Raw genomic sequence first — 19375 nt, 5'->3', positions numbered from 1 at the left:
TCATTTCCCTCTCATTCAATAATGTATTTCACCCAATTGATAGAATGAAATCTTGCCAGTATACCCATTATTTTCCATGCATATACACCATATCTAATTCGGCACCAAATTACAGTCTAAGGGCACCAAATTACACTCTAAGGGAAAAAAGCATCAAATTCCATTATAAGATTTCCAATATCTATATATAGAGGCTTTGATAAATTTAGCTGCACCCAATTATAGAGCACCAATTTTGACCAGATCAATTCCTACGACAAATGCAGGTGTTTTTCATAATAATTGAAGAGTGGCTAATTAATGGAGAAAATAATAAAACCATTTTTGTTGTTGTGCTGATTAAGACTGGAAAAGGTTTGAGAAGAGAATTTCCTTGTCCATATATAGACATGTTCATTGTTGCCAGCCAATGAAACTTCAAATTTAATAGTCATTTTTCCTCGTCTGTTTCTAGTCCCAACAACTTGTTACTGATTTATGGGACCTATAATCTACAATGTCATATAAATAGCATTAGGTGACACAGTAAATATAAATACCTCCCCTGCTGCCAATCCATCAGATTTTCATTTTATAGACAGGTAAAAAGTCAAAAGATTATAAACTCCAGATTTATTAGCTTTTCAACCGAACATTTTAGCAAAATAGTAAGGCTTGATTATGAAGGTGTTTTGGGAAAAATAGCTTAATACAAAAAAATATATATCATAGGCAACAAATTACCAAATATCAGTGCTGGAATAAGCCCAGGAGTCGAGGCCAACCAATAAACTTTAACCCTTTCAAAGTAGGCAGTGGACTTAAACTTGGAAAATAAAATATAGCTTACATGTACTGACATCACTACTTAATTGTAATTCATATGAATGTGCTTATTATCAGGGTTGGGCTTACCACGGCATAAATATATTATATGATATACCATGTGCACAAATATTCTACAAAGGCTAAAATAGCCATTGAAGATCTTAGTAAGACAAAAGTATGATCAATGAGTTGATAGCAGTGTACTGTAACAGGAAAAAGAGAAAATGTAGCGACCAGACCGGAGTTTGAACCTGGGATCCTCTTAACTCTAGACAGACACTCTACCAACTGAGCTACCTGGTTGCCGATGATCAACCCAGTCCAGCTCCACTACATCCCTCCCTCCTTTTTTTTCCAAGTTTTAGCCCCATACGATCACAAGTTTGGGTATCTCCTTGCTAAGCATACTCCCAATGCTTTAAACAAAGGTTGGAAAGTTCACCAATTTTGTAACAGGATAAAGAGAAATGAGCGGCCAGACCAGGGTTCAAACCCCGGACCTTCCGAACTCTAGACGGACGCTCTACCAACTGAGCTACAAATGTAACTGGTCGCCGATGTCACAGATCACCCAATTCAGTTCCAATTGAACAGTCAATTTTCACTTCAGACACCTATCTGTGTTAGCATACATACATATAAGTGTGTGTAACAGAGCTAAAGCTGTTCATTTTAATTCTATAATGGAAGACAACTAGTGATAACATGTTTCAAGTTGTATTGATGTCATGAAAAAATACACCTAGCACACATACTCAACAGCCTACATATATATATTTTTTTTCCCATAAATCATTGCAGTTTTCCTATTCTCAAAGGATAATAAACATCAAGAATATTGAATTCACACCTGTTTAGTAGGCCTTCTCGTCTGTGTACATGTTGTGTTAATCGATATATTTACTCTATCATGCATGACTGGAATGTGAGGGATGGCACCGTGTTTACATTTGAAAAAAATAAAATCAACTTGGATAAAAGCAATATTTATTACATCACATATATAATCGATAACCATAATATAGCGAAAATGCCCTGCATGCACATGAAACAATTGTAAACAAAAACATAAGGGCAACCATAATAAAGCATACCTGTCAGGTCATGTCTGAATGAATCGCGATCGGGAGCTGTCACTCGGTGTCAGACTAACCTAACAATGTTGACATTCCACAGAACATATGCATAGATATACCAAGTACAGCGTATAATTCTTAATGTATGGTAGTAAAAAGCTCGGATGTACCTGTTTTCCTTATCAAGAGCACTGCAATCCTTTTTCACATATTGCTTCACTTTCGCTATGTCCCCTGTCCATGCTGCCTTGTGTAGTTTTGGTAAATCCTTATCACGAATTTCATATCCAAGCTCTGGTATAGGTTGGGCGCCAGCACCTAAACGTGGAGATCCAGGAGGAGCAGGATCTTTGCTAGGATTTTTTGTTATTTTCTTGAAAAACTTCTTCATTGTTGGTAACTAATAACGCTATCGACTGTTACCTGTTCGAACGTCCGCCATGGTTTGACAGCCTCGCTTTGATAGTACTGGGTATGGTACAAGGGAAATAACTCTTCAATGACAAAAAATATCAAACCCGACCTTGCATGTGGTTTAACCATGGACTAATAGAATCTTTCCCTGTGCCTTGGGGGTGTCACAAAGGAATCTCGAGGGGGGATTCATGAACGTTCAACCCGAGGCTTGCTTGGGGTGGTGTGGGGTATTACTTGATAACACATGTAATAGGCCTATACTGGTATTTATGAACGGACAGTAGGCCTAAGTCTATGTTACCCGATTATACCGTGTACAAACTTATACAGTTATAAGGGTTGAAAATATTAGTGATCTCCGAAAACTCGCTAGATTTGAGTCTAACAAGGCACGAGTGATGTAAAACATGTACATTTGTATATCGACATTATATATGTAAATCTATCTGATGATGATGATGATGGTGGTGGTAATGATGATGATGATGATGATGATGATGACGATGATGATGAATTGAATTCAGAGTAGACTTCTGTGTGAGATTGTGTGTGTATGTGAGGTCTGTTCATCGGCTACCTTTGTGTGTATTGTATGTAATTACCTGTTATGTATGTACTGTGTATGTTTGTACAGATATAAACCGTAAGGTTTAAAGTAATAAATGAATTGAATTGAATTGATTATGTGGACAGAAAGGTATAGTTGGTTATTAAGAACAGTAAACGGGTATAAAATTTGACATGCAGAATTGCACATTTCTCTATCCCTTCTAGTATGCCCAACTGAGAGAACTATACTAACGTGTGTCCTGGGGGTTGGTTATTACCTGGCCTCACCTGTAATACACAGGCATTTGTGGACGGACAGTTAGTTCACACCTGTGATACACAGGTATTTGTGGACGGACAGTTAGTTCACACAGAGACTATGTTTCACACCTGTAATACACAGGTATTTGTGAACGGACAGTTAGTTGGAGTGAGATGAGGGATGAATTCACAGGTATAAAGTTGTGGGATGTTGCCTGATCACACCTGTACTATAAGGTATTTTGATATCACCTGATTACACATGCAACGTACAGTCATGGCTCCGCCTATATTGCAAGGTTTCACGGAGAAGAAATAACTTTGTGATACAAGTACTGAAAACCTGCTCTTAAGATTTGGAGATGTTAACATGTGGAGAAGGACAGTATATATATCTAAAATATTTACATCTCTCCCTTCTTCAGCTTATTAAACTCTGGCTGCGAATAAATTAGCGTATACGCAGTGAAAAAGGCTCAACGGATTAATAAACGCGGGAATCGGTAACATTATATTATTATGACGTCGTCAATTTGTAACGTTACGGGAACGTCAACTAGACGGCGCCATTTTTAAAGGACTGATCAACGCAATTTTAGCGTTTTCTCCTGTTACCCGATGATCTAACTTCAAATGAGCATTTTGTCAAAAACTAAACTGAATAATGTGGGAATGTGTGCATATTTAACTTCTCCGCGAGGTAATTAAAGCTAACAACAACCAGAGACTTGTATATCTGGTAGGCACCTATATACGTTTCTGCAACAACTGAAGCGTACAATAATAACCCTGTGCTTGACAACCATAATCAATCTGAGACGGAAATTGTGGATTGTAAATATATCAATTAATTAAATACGCAAAAGGAATTAAGCAAAAATGTTGAGTTGTTTCTTTTAATTTTGTTAACAACACTGGTGTCTTTACGTAGATTCACTGGACCTATATTATCTTAGCAACCACGGCTGCCGTAGTTACCAACACTCATTGCATTTCATTTTCTTCGTACTGTGTTAAAGCCATATGCATATGTTTGATGTAAATATAAGGAGTGTACCTCATTTTGACTGCGTATACGGTAGTATGCCCGCAGTTGGCAACGAACATATCCTATGGAGCGCTAACGCACTCACCATAGGAAATGTTCGTTGCCAACTGCTGGCATACTACCGTATATCAGAGAGTTCTCTGGTTAAGCGTTGCTGAAAATGAAACTTTTAACCAAACATAACCAAAACTATAGTAGACAGCAGTAACCTGACAATGCCAGTAACATATTTTGCGATTATAAATTCTGTCATATCTTCAGTACGAGACTTCATTGATTTTAACTAGGATTTAATTATTCGACACTTCCGGGTAATATACAAAGGTAAGAAGATGGTGGATTTTTTGTAACGTTCGGGATTTTTTTTTTTAAAGTCGAACTGTATTAAGACATATAAAAGATAAAACATAAACATAAAAAACATTCAACTTGGATTCAATATAAATCTAGAGCTAAATTGTTACATATCTTCAAAATATCCAACACACATTTACATCCTTGATCAAAATAGTAAGCCCAGTTTTAATATTTGCGTTTTAAAGTTCATTGTGACGCCAATGTAATTAAAACTGTAAACGATTTCTATTTCTTTGTTTTCAAAATAAAAGTTCTCATTTACGCTTATTCTACCACCATTCCCGTATACAACAATTTAGTTGTTTTTTTCCTTCCGTTATTAACAGTCAATTGTCATTTGTCACTATATATAATTTCAAAGAATTCAGCATCTTCTGTAGACCGGAAGCTGACTCCGAGAAACAGTATCATCGGCGTAACAAAAACAGAGAAATATCTGTGAGCCCCTAGATACTCGGACGTTTAATTAGTCATTATATAATAATTATCACTACAAAGTTATATGTATTGTAATAAATGGACTAGTTAAACCTCAAATAACACAACCATTAACCCATTTGATTGTTAATAGCAGACGTCTTTATTATCGTGTCTGTCAGTATGAATGATCCCATTAGTTTCTATTACGCCTTTGGGAAGTAAACTAAAGTTGGTGGTACGTTTGGTTCATAACGATAAACATGAATATATTGATCTTATGCCAGTAAATAACCCTATACCTTATGTTGTGAGTACAGAGTCAGTGACTGAAGTTCATATCATAGCATCTGTATACATACGGGATGTAACAGTTACACTTATCAACTGGTCTATTGTGTACATTTGGTAAGTATGCACGTGCTGCAGTCAGTTGTGAAACAGAGATGTACCGATACCAGGTATAAGGTGACCAATATAGTGTTAGATGCAATATACAGCACGTATATATAGGAACACGTACGTTACAAGTGTTTCCGGTGAAAACGATCGATTTTGCGTTGAGGAGCTATATGTATGTATAATAATTATACATAGAGCTATTGCCCGTTAAGCGTTGCTGAACGCTCTGACTGAACTATAATCACCAAAACTAGTAGAAAACAGTAATACCATCGAGGAGTTATATACTGTATATATATACATTATCATTGAGAAGGTATTATTATACCCCAACATGTATCATTGAGGAAGTAGATCTATATATATATAATTTACATGTATCATTTTTGTATGCATAATGTATAATTAATTATTATATAAACTGTACGTCTGATTTAGGGCGTAGCCCAATTTTTATCAGATGATGAAATAATTCTTGGCAAAAGAGTCACTTAGCATTTTTTAAGGGGTGGGGGGGTCCCCTCCCCCTGGATCCGCCTATGATGTAGTGCATATGTTTACTTGTATATACATTTGATTAAAATAACACAAGTTAATATAATTATAGCAGTATGCATAATATAGCTCTGTATATTGTGCCAAAACGAAACATTGTGTCAACACATCGGTAGTGTGTTTGTAGGTAGCTGTTTAATCACCTTTATCGCTCATTTACGTCGGGAGTTTCTTGGCTTATCTTTATCGGCTGTGGCGAGTACACAACTGTAAGAAAATGAACACGACTTCATGATGGGTCACATGTATACATATAACTAGCTATCACGTTTTTCCTTTTCAGAAGTGGGTATTATAAAGACTGGTTTACGATATTTCAATGATGTGTAATGTATCTTGGACGTAGCAGACGAAAATGACGAAAATGAAAGTAGATCTTTTGTGAAAGGAAAACAAAAAAGGTACTGTAGACGAGGAAATGAAATAAACTTCCGGTTTACATCGTCTGCATGTGACACCAGGACGGATTAACATTTATCTGCTCAGATCCATGGAGAAAGAAATTGATTCTATAAAATTTACCATCAGAGATGTTAAAGATGACCAGTTCATCACTATTTCAGGAGCAAACCAGGACTTTCTGATTGGTGAGTTTGTTCATTTATGATTATCGATTTGCCATTTTCGTAATTTATGTCAAAATTACACTGATACATGGAATGGTAATTTTATATAAGAGTACGATTAATAACACATACATGTACCAGACATTCTAAAACAAAATATGATATATACAATCCGTTGATCAATAAATACGAATTTATATATAGATTTCTGATAAAATGTTTAGAAGCCAGCGGCAGATTAAATCATTACAATATGATCGAGTCTTGATTTGCTTATATTAAATTGGGATTAATGTGTCAGTCAGTTCATGACAAAGAAATGCGCTTACATTGGAGCTTTCTTGCGTAACGTTACTTTCATAAAGTTTTAATTATGCTTAAGCCAGTTAAGTTTAGGCTTATATGAAATGCTTTTATCTTACACATATTATCATTATGTAACACAATCTGTATCGTTTTGGGATGAATCAAAAGTACATGTAATACCAAGTCAGTTAATATCATGATTGAAAATTAAAGTTTTCCATCATAACATAGTCTATGGATCTTTAACCAGATCTGATTCAGATGAAGTACAATTTAACTGAAGTGGAAATTCCATATAGTTTCTCTAATTGTCAACCGTCCACGTATCAGAGTTGTGGTATCCTATGTTTGTATGTTACATGTGTGTGTTGTAGTCCCTACCTTAAACCAGTTAATATTTATTATAATGGTTTATAAAAAGCTATAAGAATCACATTCTTAACTGGACACTAGAGGTTCGGGAGGTCATAAGGCCAGTAGATTTGGTCTGTGGGCAAGTAAATATTGGTGACTACTTGCCCGATTGGCAAGTGCAAAATTTCTGGTAATTTTTACATTTGATTAATTTATTCAAATTAATTCTGATTCAGTTTAATTGACCTCTATGTGACACCTTTGGGCAAGTACTTTTGAACCCAGACTTGCCTGAAGGACTAGTGATACTGCATTTCTTTTCCTGCTCTGAGTTCTGTTTGGAACATCATGGTTCATGGTCAGTACCAGGTACTGTAGTTACATGTCCAATATATTTATCATTTCCAGCTGCTTTAAAAAACTGTTTCTGGTTCCTCAGTTTAATGATTGGAAATTATATGTATGTGCCAAACTGTTATTCATCTATTATCATGGAGGCATGGTGGTCTAGTGGTAGGATGCAGGGCTATGTGACCGAAGGGTTGCTAATTTGAATCCCTGGACTGGTGCTGTGTTGTATCCTTGAACAAGATACTTTAATCCATTGTGTTTCAATTGACCCAGCTGTAAATGAGAACATGATTGGGCAATGCAAGAAATGTCATGGGTTAGAAGCTGTTAGAGCTAAATTGTCATCTATGGCTGTATGATCCCAAAGGACTTGAGAATGATTTGGCTGACTGCTAAAGGCCCAAGAACCATGGATACTAATTTGTGAACCATTTTGAAATGGCTCATTGTTGCTGTGATATAGCCCTATATAAAACTCCAAATAATTATTATTATCATTTATCAACATGATAATTATTGTCGTTGACATGACAGAAATAACATACCACAATGTTACATATAACTTATGTCATCCATTGACTGTACAATAAGGATCCAATAGGATTACAACATCAATGGCTGTGGCTGGTGATTGGATGATAACATTTACAATTGAAGTGGAGATCTACTATCTAATCAGTATGGTTACTGGTAATATGATGAGTATGCAGAAGTGTTTTGTTGGTCATGGTTAAGAGGAAGAAGGAAGTGTATATCAATTTATATATATGTGAACTTGATATATTGCATGTCATGTACATGTATAACAGTATGTACAATTAATATTTATATGATATATTGTTTTTAGAATTAGATACACATGTATATAAAACATAGAAAAAAATGACAAAGGAAAGTTATGTGTGCCCTATCTTCACTAGCCAAGAGATCATTTCCTATACAAAATGAACCATTGCTGACAAAGATGCTCATGCCCTGACCTTAAACTCACAATCTATAACACCAAATTACCTATGACCACAGATACGGTATCCTCTGATGCTACCACTGCACCATGTCAACATCCCTAAAAAAGGATATTTTGATATTTTACTTGCTATTGTTGTGGTAATTAAATGGCTTGATTGATCCATGCATGACAATATTATTAGTCATAGTGACAAATCATCAGTAGCAGGTCTGTCAGGAACACTTTAGTGTCTTTTCTCCAGTCAATTTTTATTTGTTTTCTCAGACACTCTCGTGTAGTCCACATCAAGCACTGGCTTTACTCCTGCTTGTTCGGTGCCTCACATGAACCCATCATCTGTCTCTTACACCCAAGTTCCTACTGGTGACTGGAAAGCAAAATTGGCGACCACCAGTGCCCTCTTAAATACCGTAAAAACCCAAAACGGACCATCTTTTCATTAAGCTATGGCACTCTTAAGAAGATCGAAGCCTGACTCTGCTTATTAAGCATGATCACAATACAGCTATTGGCGTATTGTCGTGATAGAGAGCCTACACCGGAATATATATAGCTGAAAGGTCTTTACCATAAGTATGTACTTCAGTTGCAATAATGCAATTGCACCGTCTACATTGTAAACGCTCCATCAGCAAATACTGTTAAAAATCTGCCCATATGCTGATACGAGGTCGCTACATTACCCAAATCCTCGTTTACCTGATCAACTGCTCCTAATGCATGATGCAGTGCGGGAATTAAATGTGAACTTAAATACCTTTTCTTTGAACATCCACACCAACACAGAGACAGCCCAGTAGCACTTCACTTCAACTTCCAATCACACTTCAAACTGGAAACAATCAGAATACTACTAGTTACACCAACTCTTTACCAAAACATCACTAGGGAGCATGTCCAAGGGTAATTGTTGTATCCTCAGTCAGTCATACTGTCAGGAACACTTGGACAGCAAAAAGGATAGCTGTTTTGTTGGACAGCTAGGACACTTATTACTTGAAAAATGGTATGTAATATTAACACTAGCTTCTAACTACAGAAACGTTTTTGTTTATAGGTCTAAACACAGAGGGAAACATCTGCAGTGAAGATGCGTGTGGTGAGGGGATGGGGGAGGTGTGTGTGCCCCTCATTAGACTATGTATCAGTAATACAGGGGGACTCACCATGGCCCCAGGTAATAAAGACCTGCCCTGTTTCATCCAGGATGTAGCTCTCCAGTCGGAGGTCAACGTCATCAGTGGTAAGTTTAACCTAACTCACCTTGTTCATTAATTTTAACCTCGGGTATCCATGTATTCATGTACAATAGTTGTGTACATTTGTTTCTTCAATGAACATAATCTTCCTTGGGATTGTGTCTATATACCAGGCAGATATATATATCAATGGAAATCTCAATTTTTTATGACTCCGCCATAAAATGGTGGGGTGGAGGGGGACATATAGAGTATGCCATGTCTGTGCCCTCCCATTGCGTCCTGTCTCGGCCCTGTCCGATTCAATGTAGTAAACACTGAGCACCTTTATTCTTCAACAGATTTTGGTCAAACTTCAGCTAGTTTGAGTATACTTAGGACAATGTTGCATTTCAGAGTTACAATGTCAAGGTCAAGGTCACACTTATATATATAGAAAATCATCAACTGATTCAATTTACATACTAGCTAATAGTCACTTCATTCTTTCATGGATTTTGGTCAAACTTTATGCAAAGGTCACATGGCGGGAGGGGCATTTATATCTTACAGACTTTTCTAGTTATGGATATAATTTTATGATGAATCTCTAGATATATTTCTTAATCTGGTATGTGATTATTTCTGATATCTATTTTTAATAAATTCTTTAACATTTAATTAGATATTGAAGAATTGAACAACTCAAAATATTCTTAACAACGCCATCTTCAGGAACCTTTAATTTGCTTTATCCCCTAAAGCAGGGAAAAATTACCTTTAGAGTGTTGTTCATGCATGCACATTTCCCTCTTAATTGAGTGAGATAATAAATCATAATATCATATAAGGTAATGCTATCAATGAGTACTTCTAACAGAGTACAGATTTGTGCCCTTGTGGAATATTTCTTGTGGAGGAATCTGAATATCTGTAACTTAATGTATTTCTCAGATTATCTATTGTACATTATACACTTAGTCTAGTAAACATATTTTACTGTAGATATTTTTTCATAGTCTAGTAAACATATTTTACTGTAGATATTTTTTCATGCCGAAGAGAGTGACTGATCAGTGTTGTTTTGTAGGAACTGTGGTAGAAGTGGCTGACAAAACCTTGGAGATTTGTGCTGGAGAACTTAAAAAGCAAAGGAGGAAGTTACCGAAGACTCCTGGCATAGTGACAGTATCTAAGCCGCCCCCAAAACCAAAACGAGTCTCACAGACTTTATCTATTACTGAACCTGTAAGTGGGTCCCAAAGACTTAATTTATTAATAAAAGCCTCTCAATGAGTCTCACATACTTTATCTATTACTAAAGCCTCTCAATGAGCCTCACAGACTTTATCTATTACTTAAAGCCTCTCAATGAGTCTCACAGACTTTATCTATTACTTAAAGCCTCTCAATGAGTCTCACAGAATTTATCTATTACTTAAAGCCTCTCAATGAGTCTCACAGACTTTATCTATTACTTAAAGCCTCTCAATGAGTCTCACAGACTTTATCTATTACTTAAAGCCTCTCAATGAGTCTCACAGACTTTATCTATTACTTAAAGCCTCTCAATGAGTCTCACATACTTTATCTATTACTTCAAGCCTCTCAATGAGTCTCACAGACTTTATCTATTACTTAAAGCCTCTCAATGAGTCTCACAGACTTTATCTGTTACTTAAAGCCTCACAATGAGTCTCACAGACTTTATCTATTACTTAAAGCCTCTCAATGAGTCTCACAGACTTTATCTATTACTTAAAGCCTCTCAATGAGTCTCACAGACTTTATCTATTACTTAAAGCCTCTCAATGAGTCTCACAGACTTTATCTGTTACTTAAAGCCTCACAATGAGTCTCACAGACTTTATCTATTACTTAAAGCCTCTCAGTGAGTCACATACTTTATCTATTACTTAAGGCCTCTCAATGAGTCTCACAGACTTTATCTATTACTTAAAGCCTCTCAATGAGTCTCACAGACTTTATCTGTTACTTAAAGCCTCACAATGAGTCTCACAGACTTTATCTATTACTTAAAGCCTCTCAATGAGTCTTACATACTTTATCTATTACTTAAAGCCTCTCAATGAGTCTCACAGACTTTATCTATTACTTAAAGCCTCTCAGTGAGTCACATACTTTATCTATTACTTAAAGCCTCTCAATGAGTCTCACAGACTTTATCTATTACTTAAAGCCTCTCAGTGAGTCACAGACTTTATCTATTACTTAAAGCCTCTCAATGAGTCTCACAGACTTTATCTATTACTTGAAGCCCCTCAGTGAGTCACAGACTTTATCTATTACTTAAAGCCTCTCAATGAGTCTCACATATTTTATCTATTACTAAAAGCCTCTCAATGAGTCTCACAGACTTTATCTATTACTTAAAGCCTCACAATGAGTCTCACAGACTTTATCTATTACTTAAAGCCTCTCAATGAGTCTCACAGACTTTATCTTACTTAAAGCCTCTCAATGAGTCTCACAGACTTTATCTATTACTTAAAGCCTCTCAATGAGTCTCACAGACTTTATCTGTTACTTAAAGCCTCTCAATGAGTCTCACAGACTTTATCTATTACTTCAAGCCTCTCAATAAGTCACACAGACTTTATCTATTACTTCAAGCCTCTCAATGAGTCTCACAGACATTATCTATTACTTAAAGCCTCTCAATGAGTCTCACAGACTTCATCTATTACTTCAAGCCTCTCAATGAGTCACACAGACTTTATCTATTACTTAAAGCCTCTCAATGAGTCTCACAGACTTTATCTATTACTTAAAGCCTCTCAATGAGTCTCACAGACTTTATCTATTACTTAAAGCCTCTCAATGAGTCTCACAGACTTTATCTGTTACTTAAAGCCTCACAATGAGTCTCACAGACTTTATCTATTACTTAAAGCCTCTCATTGAGTCTCACAGACTTTATCTGTTACTTAAAGCCTCTCAATGAGTCTCACAGACTTTATCTATTACTTAAAGCCTCTCAATGAGTCTCACAGACTTTATCTATTACTTAAAGCCTCTCAATGAGTCTCACAGACTTTATCTATTACTTAAAGCCTCTCAATGAGTCTCACAGAATTACATATTGCTGAACATGTGAGTCTCACATACTTTATCTATTACTTAAAGCCTCTCAATGAGTTTCACAGACATTACATATTGCTAGAACATGTAAGTGAGTCTCAGAGACATTACATTTTGCTGAACATTTAAGTCAGTCTCAATGTCATTATCAATTATCTATAATGAACCTGTGAGTCTCACAGACAGCATTATATTTAAGCCATAAGGTCAAAGTAATTAAATGCCATATCCTTAAATCTCCTTATCAAAGTAAGACAGCACAAAACCTTAATCTACATGTCACAGCAAAATAACATCCAACATTAACTTAAATACATATCATATCTCATATCAGAGTAAAGTACCATACAACCTTGAGTCTCAATGTCACTGTAATGTAGCATACAACCTTGAGTCTCAATGTCACTGTAGTGTACCATACAACCTTGAGTCTCAATGTCACTGTAGTGTACCATACAACCTTGAGTCTCAATGTCACTGTAGTGTACCATGCAACCTTGAGTCTCAATGTCACTGTAGTGTACCATACAACCTTGAGTCTCAATATCACTGTAGTGTACCATGCAACCTTGAGTCTCAATGTCACTGTAGTGTACCATACAACCTTGAGTCTCAATGTCACTGAAATGTACCATACAACCTTGAGTCCCAATGTCACTGTAGTGTACCATACAACCTTGAGTCTCAATGTCACTGTAATATACCATACAATCTTGAGTCTCAATGTCACTGAAATGTACCATACAACCTTGAGTCCCAATGTCACTGTAGTGTACCATACAACCTTGAGTCGTAATGTACGTCACTGTAGTGTACCATACAACCTTCAGTCTCAATGTCACAGTAATGTACCATACAACCTTGAGTCGTAATGTACGTCACTGTAGTGTACCATACAACCTTCAGTCTCAATGTCACAGTAATGTACCATACAACCTTTAGTCTCAATGTCACTGTAGTGTACCATACAACCTTGAGTCTCAATGTCACTGTAGTGTACGATACAACCTTGAGTCTCAGTGTCACTGTAATGTAGCATACAACCTTGAGTCTCAGTGTCACTGTAATATACCATACAACCTTTAGTCTCAGTGTCACTGTAATGTAGCATACAACCTTGGGTCTCCATGTCACTGTAATGTAGCATACAACCTTGAGTCTCAGTGTCACTGTAATATACCATACAACCTTCAGTCTCAGTGTCACTGTAATGTAGCATACAACCTTGAGTCTCAGTGTCACTGTAATATACCATACAACCTTGAGTCTCAATGTCACTGTAATGTAGCATACAACCTTGAGTCCCAATGTCACTGTAGTGTACCATACAACCTTCAGTCTCAGTGTCACTGTAATGTAGCATACAACCTTCAGTCTCAATGTCACTGTAATATACCATACAACCTTGAGTCGTAATGTACGTCACTGTAGTGTACCATACAACCTTCAGTCTCAATGTCACTGTAATGTACCATACAACCTTGAGTCGTAATGTACGTCACTGTAGTGTACCATACAACCTTCAGTCTCAATGTCACTGTAATATACCATACAACCTTGAGTCGTAATGTACGTCACTGTAGTGTACCATACAACCTTCAGTCTCAATGTCACAGTAATGTACCATACAACCTTGAGTCGTAATGTACGTCACTGTAGTGTACCATACAACCTTCAGTCTCAATGTCACAGTAATGTACCATACAACCTTTAGTCTCAATGTCACTGTAGTGTACGATACAACCTTCAGTCTCAATGTCACAGGAAGGTAACACATAACTTTGCGATTCTCTATATCACAGAATTATCATCATATAATTTCAGTGTCAATGTCATGGTTAGGTAGCATGCATATATGTATTAAGCCTCTATATGACAATAGTGTAGTAGGGTTAAGTAAACCTGACCCCTGGTGGTACACTTAAGGCAAGTCCCCAGATATATCAATGAAAAAAAGAGAGCAATTTGTGAAGCAGGTTATATAAACTTATATCAGTCACTCGTATTGCCTTGGATGGGGGTTTTTGGTTTGTTTGGTTTGTTTTTGTCTAACGTACTATTAACAGCCAGGGTCATTTAAGGACGTGCCAGGTTTTGAAGGTGGAGGAAAGCCGGAGTACCCGCAGAAAAACCACCGGCCTATGGTCAGTACCTAGCAACTGCCCCATGGAGATTTCGAACTCGCAACCCAGAGGTGGAGGGCTAGTGATAAAGTGTTGGGACACCTTAACCCCTTGGATGGAGGTGCATTAAGGGTCTAACTGTGGGAGGAAACCAGAGTACCCAGAGAAAACCTGCGTGCCCCCCCCCAGGTTATCCATACCTTTTCATGTCTGATTGGGAAATTGAACCTCAGCCTTTGTGTCACAGCATATAGCTGTTAGTTGTCATGGTCACAGTTACTCAGTATGTTAAGACACATGTTTTATGCCTTACAGGAGGAGGAGGAGGTAAAAGAAAAAGGTCATTATCTACAAGGTAACTGGGACCTCATCCAACGACCTGATGTCAACTCGGAAATCCTGGCCAATCTCAGTAGCCCAGTAGAGGTATAAATATTTGTGTAACTGTCCTCTGGATTGTACATTTTACTGATTGAAAATTTCCATATTAAAAGGATGATGACACTTTTCGCCAAAACATTTTTAGAAATGTTGATAAAAGTTTTTCACAAAGTAGACATCACAAATCATTTTTTCTTACAATTGATAATAATGCCATGTCAATGGACTTAATCAACCACATGGACAAATGACAAGCTTCAGAGACAGTTTTGATGGTTTAATTCTAGTTGGGTATTATGGCCGCCAGTTTCCTGACCAAACAGATACAACAGTATACAGATGTGAGGCTCACTATGGAAACCACAGACGCCATCTTCAGGTTCTTACAGGTATATGTTAATAGTAAAACTTCAGTGTCTGGGTTAATTACTAGGCATCATAGTCTGAGGTGTCTTCTGTTACATGTCTGTAAGTAGTAGTGTGGAGTATCAGTCCCCCCTCCCTTGTGGAATAATATAATCTATTATGGGTCTGTTCCGTTGACAGGGATATCTCAACCCGAGTGTAAGAGTTTGGCCAGTCAGCAAGAGGCTTGCCAAGTGCTGGCCAGCCAAACTCTTACACTCGGGTTGAGATATCCTTGTTCGCAGAACAGACCCATGATTGATTATTTTTCCCACAAACTTGCAACCAAACGTAACTTTTTATGAAAGTTTTTCATCGCTCCATCTTCAATGCTCCTTGGAATATGCGTCAAAATTTATGACGTCATCATTTACGACTTGGTTACTCAACATAAAATGATAACGTAACGTTATTGTGGCTGTCTTTACCCCCCTGTGTAAGATCAATTTATCTTTTCCCTAGCAAATGTCGGATGACCCTGTGAAGTATGTGAGAATACAGAATCAACATCCTGTACATATCACCCTTCTAGCCGTGAGATTCTCACCTTAAAACACTGTACCCACTGTAATCTTCCAGGTCATAATAATTAAAAAAAATAGTTAATAGTTTCCTTCCTTGTCTGGACCAAGACATATAAACAGAAAATAGCCAGATTAGTTATTAGATCCCTACTATTGAAACAGGGGGGGACTCCCCATCCGTCTGTCTGTCTGTCCATTTATCAGGCCGTCCACTCAGGTTTCCGCACTTTATAGCATTATCATTATACAGAGGTGTACGATTTGATATTTGATAACTTCCTGTTGAACACCCTATATTCGAAAAGTTAACAATACATGTATCTTCAAAAGCTGAAAATATGCAGAATTCTTTTTTTTGTGGAAAAAATATTTCCTACATTGATAAGTTATACATTAATCTTAACTGAGTTATGTCAAACTAGCATGTTCATTCAATGTACAACAGCAGATTGCTATCAGGTGTTTTGAAATAAACAACTTTACCTTGGGTAACCTACTTTCATTAAAATAAAGTTTAAAGCTTATCATATTTGTTTTTTCTTTTGTAAAAGTTTTTTTAAATGATTCTGCTTTTCACTTTTACCAAAAGCTAGACCAAAACAGATGTACATCTATTTATTAATTACAGAATCTATTTTATAGACCATATAATAACTTTATTTATTAATTTTCTGTGATTTTATTCTGTTCATGGAAATAACAAAATATAACCTCTTAACACTTGGACCTTTTGTTAGCATTATTTTAATCTGAAATTGTATCCATTTGTCAATTTGTAGGAGATAGCCAGCTATCAGAAAGGATTATTGGTAGCATATTTAACAGAGACATCAGAAAAGCTGGAGGAGATGCCTGAATCGGAGAGGGATCGGCCGATGCACAGACCAGCTGTCAAGCTTCTAGTGGAACTGTTGAGACAGATTTTGGTATGTGTGAGAAGTTCTGTTGATAGTCTTTAACACTCTGTAGTATTGCATTGTCTTGCCTCATATTGTTATAACTTAATCTCCTTTTAATTATTAATTATTTCTACATGGATATAAATGTTTTTCATTTCATGTGATTTTCTTTCAATACCATAAAATATAATGTCTACATATGCATTATAAGTGTTAATTTTTGTGTCTCTCAGGATCCTTTGAGCCATGTAGTGCTGTGTGTTAAGTTACTAAGGACATTTAGCCACTTTCCTAGCAACCTGACCACCATGATCCAATGTCAGGCTTCAGCGGCCATTTTGGGCACCATGGCAGTGTATCTGAAAGACACAGAAGTGCAGGAGTATGGCTTAGACATTTTGGCACGCATCGCCACCTATAGGCCTAACATCAGACACAAGGTAAGTATCGCCACGTATAGGCCTAACATCCGACACAAGGTGAGTATTGCCACCTATAGGCCTAACATCCGACACAAGGTAAGTATTGCCACCTATAGGCCTTACATCTGACACAAGGTAAGTATTGCCACCTATAGGCCTTACATCCGACACAAGGTAAGTATTGCCACCTATAGGCCTAACATCCGACACAAGGTAAGTATTGCCACCTATAGGCCTAACATCCGACACAAGGTACGCATCGCCACCTATAGGCCTAGGCCTAACATCCGATACATGGTAATTCATATTGTCTCCTGGTCGAGTGCTCCTGATAATACAGGTACTGTAGAACCAGTGAATTGGAGCAGATTTTCTATAGACTTGATGCAGACCACCAATAAGCTCATACATAGTCATATAAGTTCCCACATCTCAGGCTCTGTTACATGGATTTGCATATGCAAAATGCATTGCAAGGAAAAAACTGATCATCTAGCAAAGATGATTTTGTAGAAAACATATCGGGTGTCTTATAAAGATTTTAGAAAGTGTTTTTTTTTTCTTTGTTTCAGCTACCCCTGAGAGAGACCGGTCTTGAGATGATCTTGCGAGCAATGAATTACCACAAGAATGATCCAAATATCACACAGTCTGGATGTCGGACCCTGGCCAATCTCACATCCACCCTTCAGGAGATGCTAGACAACCTACTGGACTTAGGTAGCTAATTTTAACATGTTGGTTGAACGAAGGTTCCCAGGTAGCTAATTATAACCGCCCGCAACGAAGTCCGTCTGTCCGTCTGTCCGTCTGTAGACACAACGATGTACCGGCTACTCCTCCTAAACTACTGAGGGAATTTCAACGAAACTTTATGGCAATAACCCTTATACATTGTAGATGTGCATAATCTATATTATGTTGTAATTTTGTGGTTACCATGGTAACCAGGTCACTATACTTTGTTTTTTGGGTGAGTCTGTAGACACAATTTAACGATATACCGGCTACTCTTCCTAAACTACTGAGGGAATTTCAACGAAACTTTATGGCAATGACCCTTATACATTGTAGATGTGCATAATCCATATCATGTTGTAATTTTGTGGTTACCATGGTAACCAGGTCACTATACTTCGTATTTTGGGTGAGGGGGAATTTTGTCCAGTCAAGTCCTCATAAACCTGTGATTTGCTTCAAGTCAAACTACACAGAAGTGATAGGGACTATGTGTAAATGTGCATGCATGATATTTCTCTACAGAATTTTTGGTTTCCATGGTTACCAGGTTTCAATACCCATATTCTTGTGGAAAACTTTGTCAAGACAACTCGGACAACTCCTATATAGCTATAAACCGATTTCATTTGAAATACACAGGAATGTTAGGGACTCATAATGTGTACATATGCATGCAGGTTTTTTCCCCTCAAATTTAGGTAGCCGTGGTAACCCGTTCACTAAAAAACAGGTTTTTGTTGGAAAATCTTCACCAGAGGGGCGGGGGTATGAATTGGCCCTCTGGACGACAGTTCTAGTTTTAACATGTTGGTTAAACAAATGTTCCCAGGTAGCTAATTTTAACATGTTGGTTAAACAAAGGTTCCCAGGTAGCTAATTTTAACATGTTGGTTAAACAAAGGTTCCCAGGTAGCTAATTTTAACATGTTGGTTAAACAAAGGTTCCCGGGTAACTAATTTTAACATGTCGGTTCCACAAAGGTTTCCAGGTAGCTGATTTTATCATTTCGGTTTCACAAAGGTTCCCAGGTAGCTAATTTTAACATTTCGGTTTCACAAAGATCCTTAGTATATACGTAGCTGATTTGAACATTTCGGTTCCACAAAGGTTCTCAGGTAGCTAATTTTAACATGTTGGTTAAACGAAGTTTCCCAGGTAGCTAA

General features: G+C 37.0%; 2 protein-coding genes across 17 annotated transcripts in view; one reads left to right on the top strand and one right to left on the bottom strand.

Moving 5' to 3' along the window:
• Positions 1–2335, bottom strand: part of LOC117331839 (ankyrin repeat domain-containing protein 26-like) — a 90891-nt gene extending 88556 nt beyond the window's left edge. For all 15 annotated transcript variants that reach the window (XM_033890779.1, XM_033890766.1, XM_033890767.1 and 12 more), the window contains exon 1: positions 2054–2335. In XM_033890779.1, the coding sequence (XP_033746670.1) occupies positions 2054–2274 (221 nt within the window). In that variant the 5' untranslated portion in view covers positions 2275–2335. The remainder of the gene's footprint in view (positions 1–2053) is intronic.
• A 2912-nt stretch (positions 2336–5247) lies between these two features.
• Positions 5248–19375, top strand: part of LOC117331838 — a 28861-nt gene continuing 14733 nt past the window's right edge. For both annotated transcript variants that reach the window (XR_004533661.1, XM_033890764.1), the window contains exons 1-9: positions 5248–5340; positions 6173–6476; positions 9494–9679; positions 10705–10862; positions 15155–15265; positions 15508–15609; positions 16929–17075; positions 17282–17488; positions 18043–18190. Coding sequence is in view for 1 of the 2 variants with exons in the window: in XM_033890764.1 (XP_033746655.1) it covers positions 6380–6476; positions 9494–9679; positions 10705–10862; positions 15155–15265; positions 15508–15609; positions 16929–17075; positions 17282–17488; positions 18043–18190 (1156 nt within the window). In the remaining variant the exon portion in view is untranslated. The remainder of the gene's footprint in view (positions 5341–6172; positions 6477–9493; positions 9680–10704; positions 10863–15154; positions 15266–15507; positions 15610–16928; positions 17076–17281; positions 17489–18042; positions 18191–19375) is intronic.

The sequence above is a fragment of the Pecten maximus genome, chromosome 7 (assembly GCF_902652985.1).
Source record: "Pecten maximus chromosome 7, xPecMax1.1, whole genome shotgun sequence".
In the NCBI taxonomy this organism is placed as follows: Eukaryota; Metazoa; Mollusca; class Bivalvia; order Pectinida; family Pectinidae; genus Pecten; species Pecten maximus.
The sequence above is the reverse complement of the archived record's forward strand: the minus strand, read 5'-3'. Positions and strand labels throughout refer to the sequence as shown.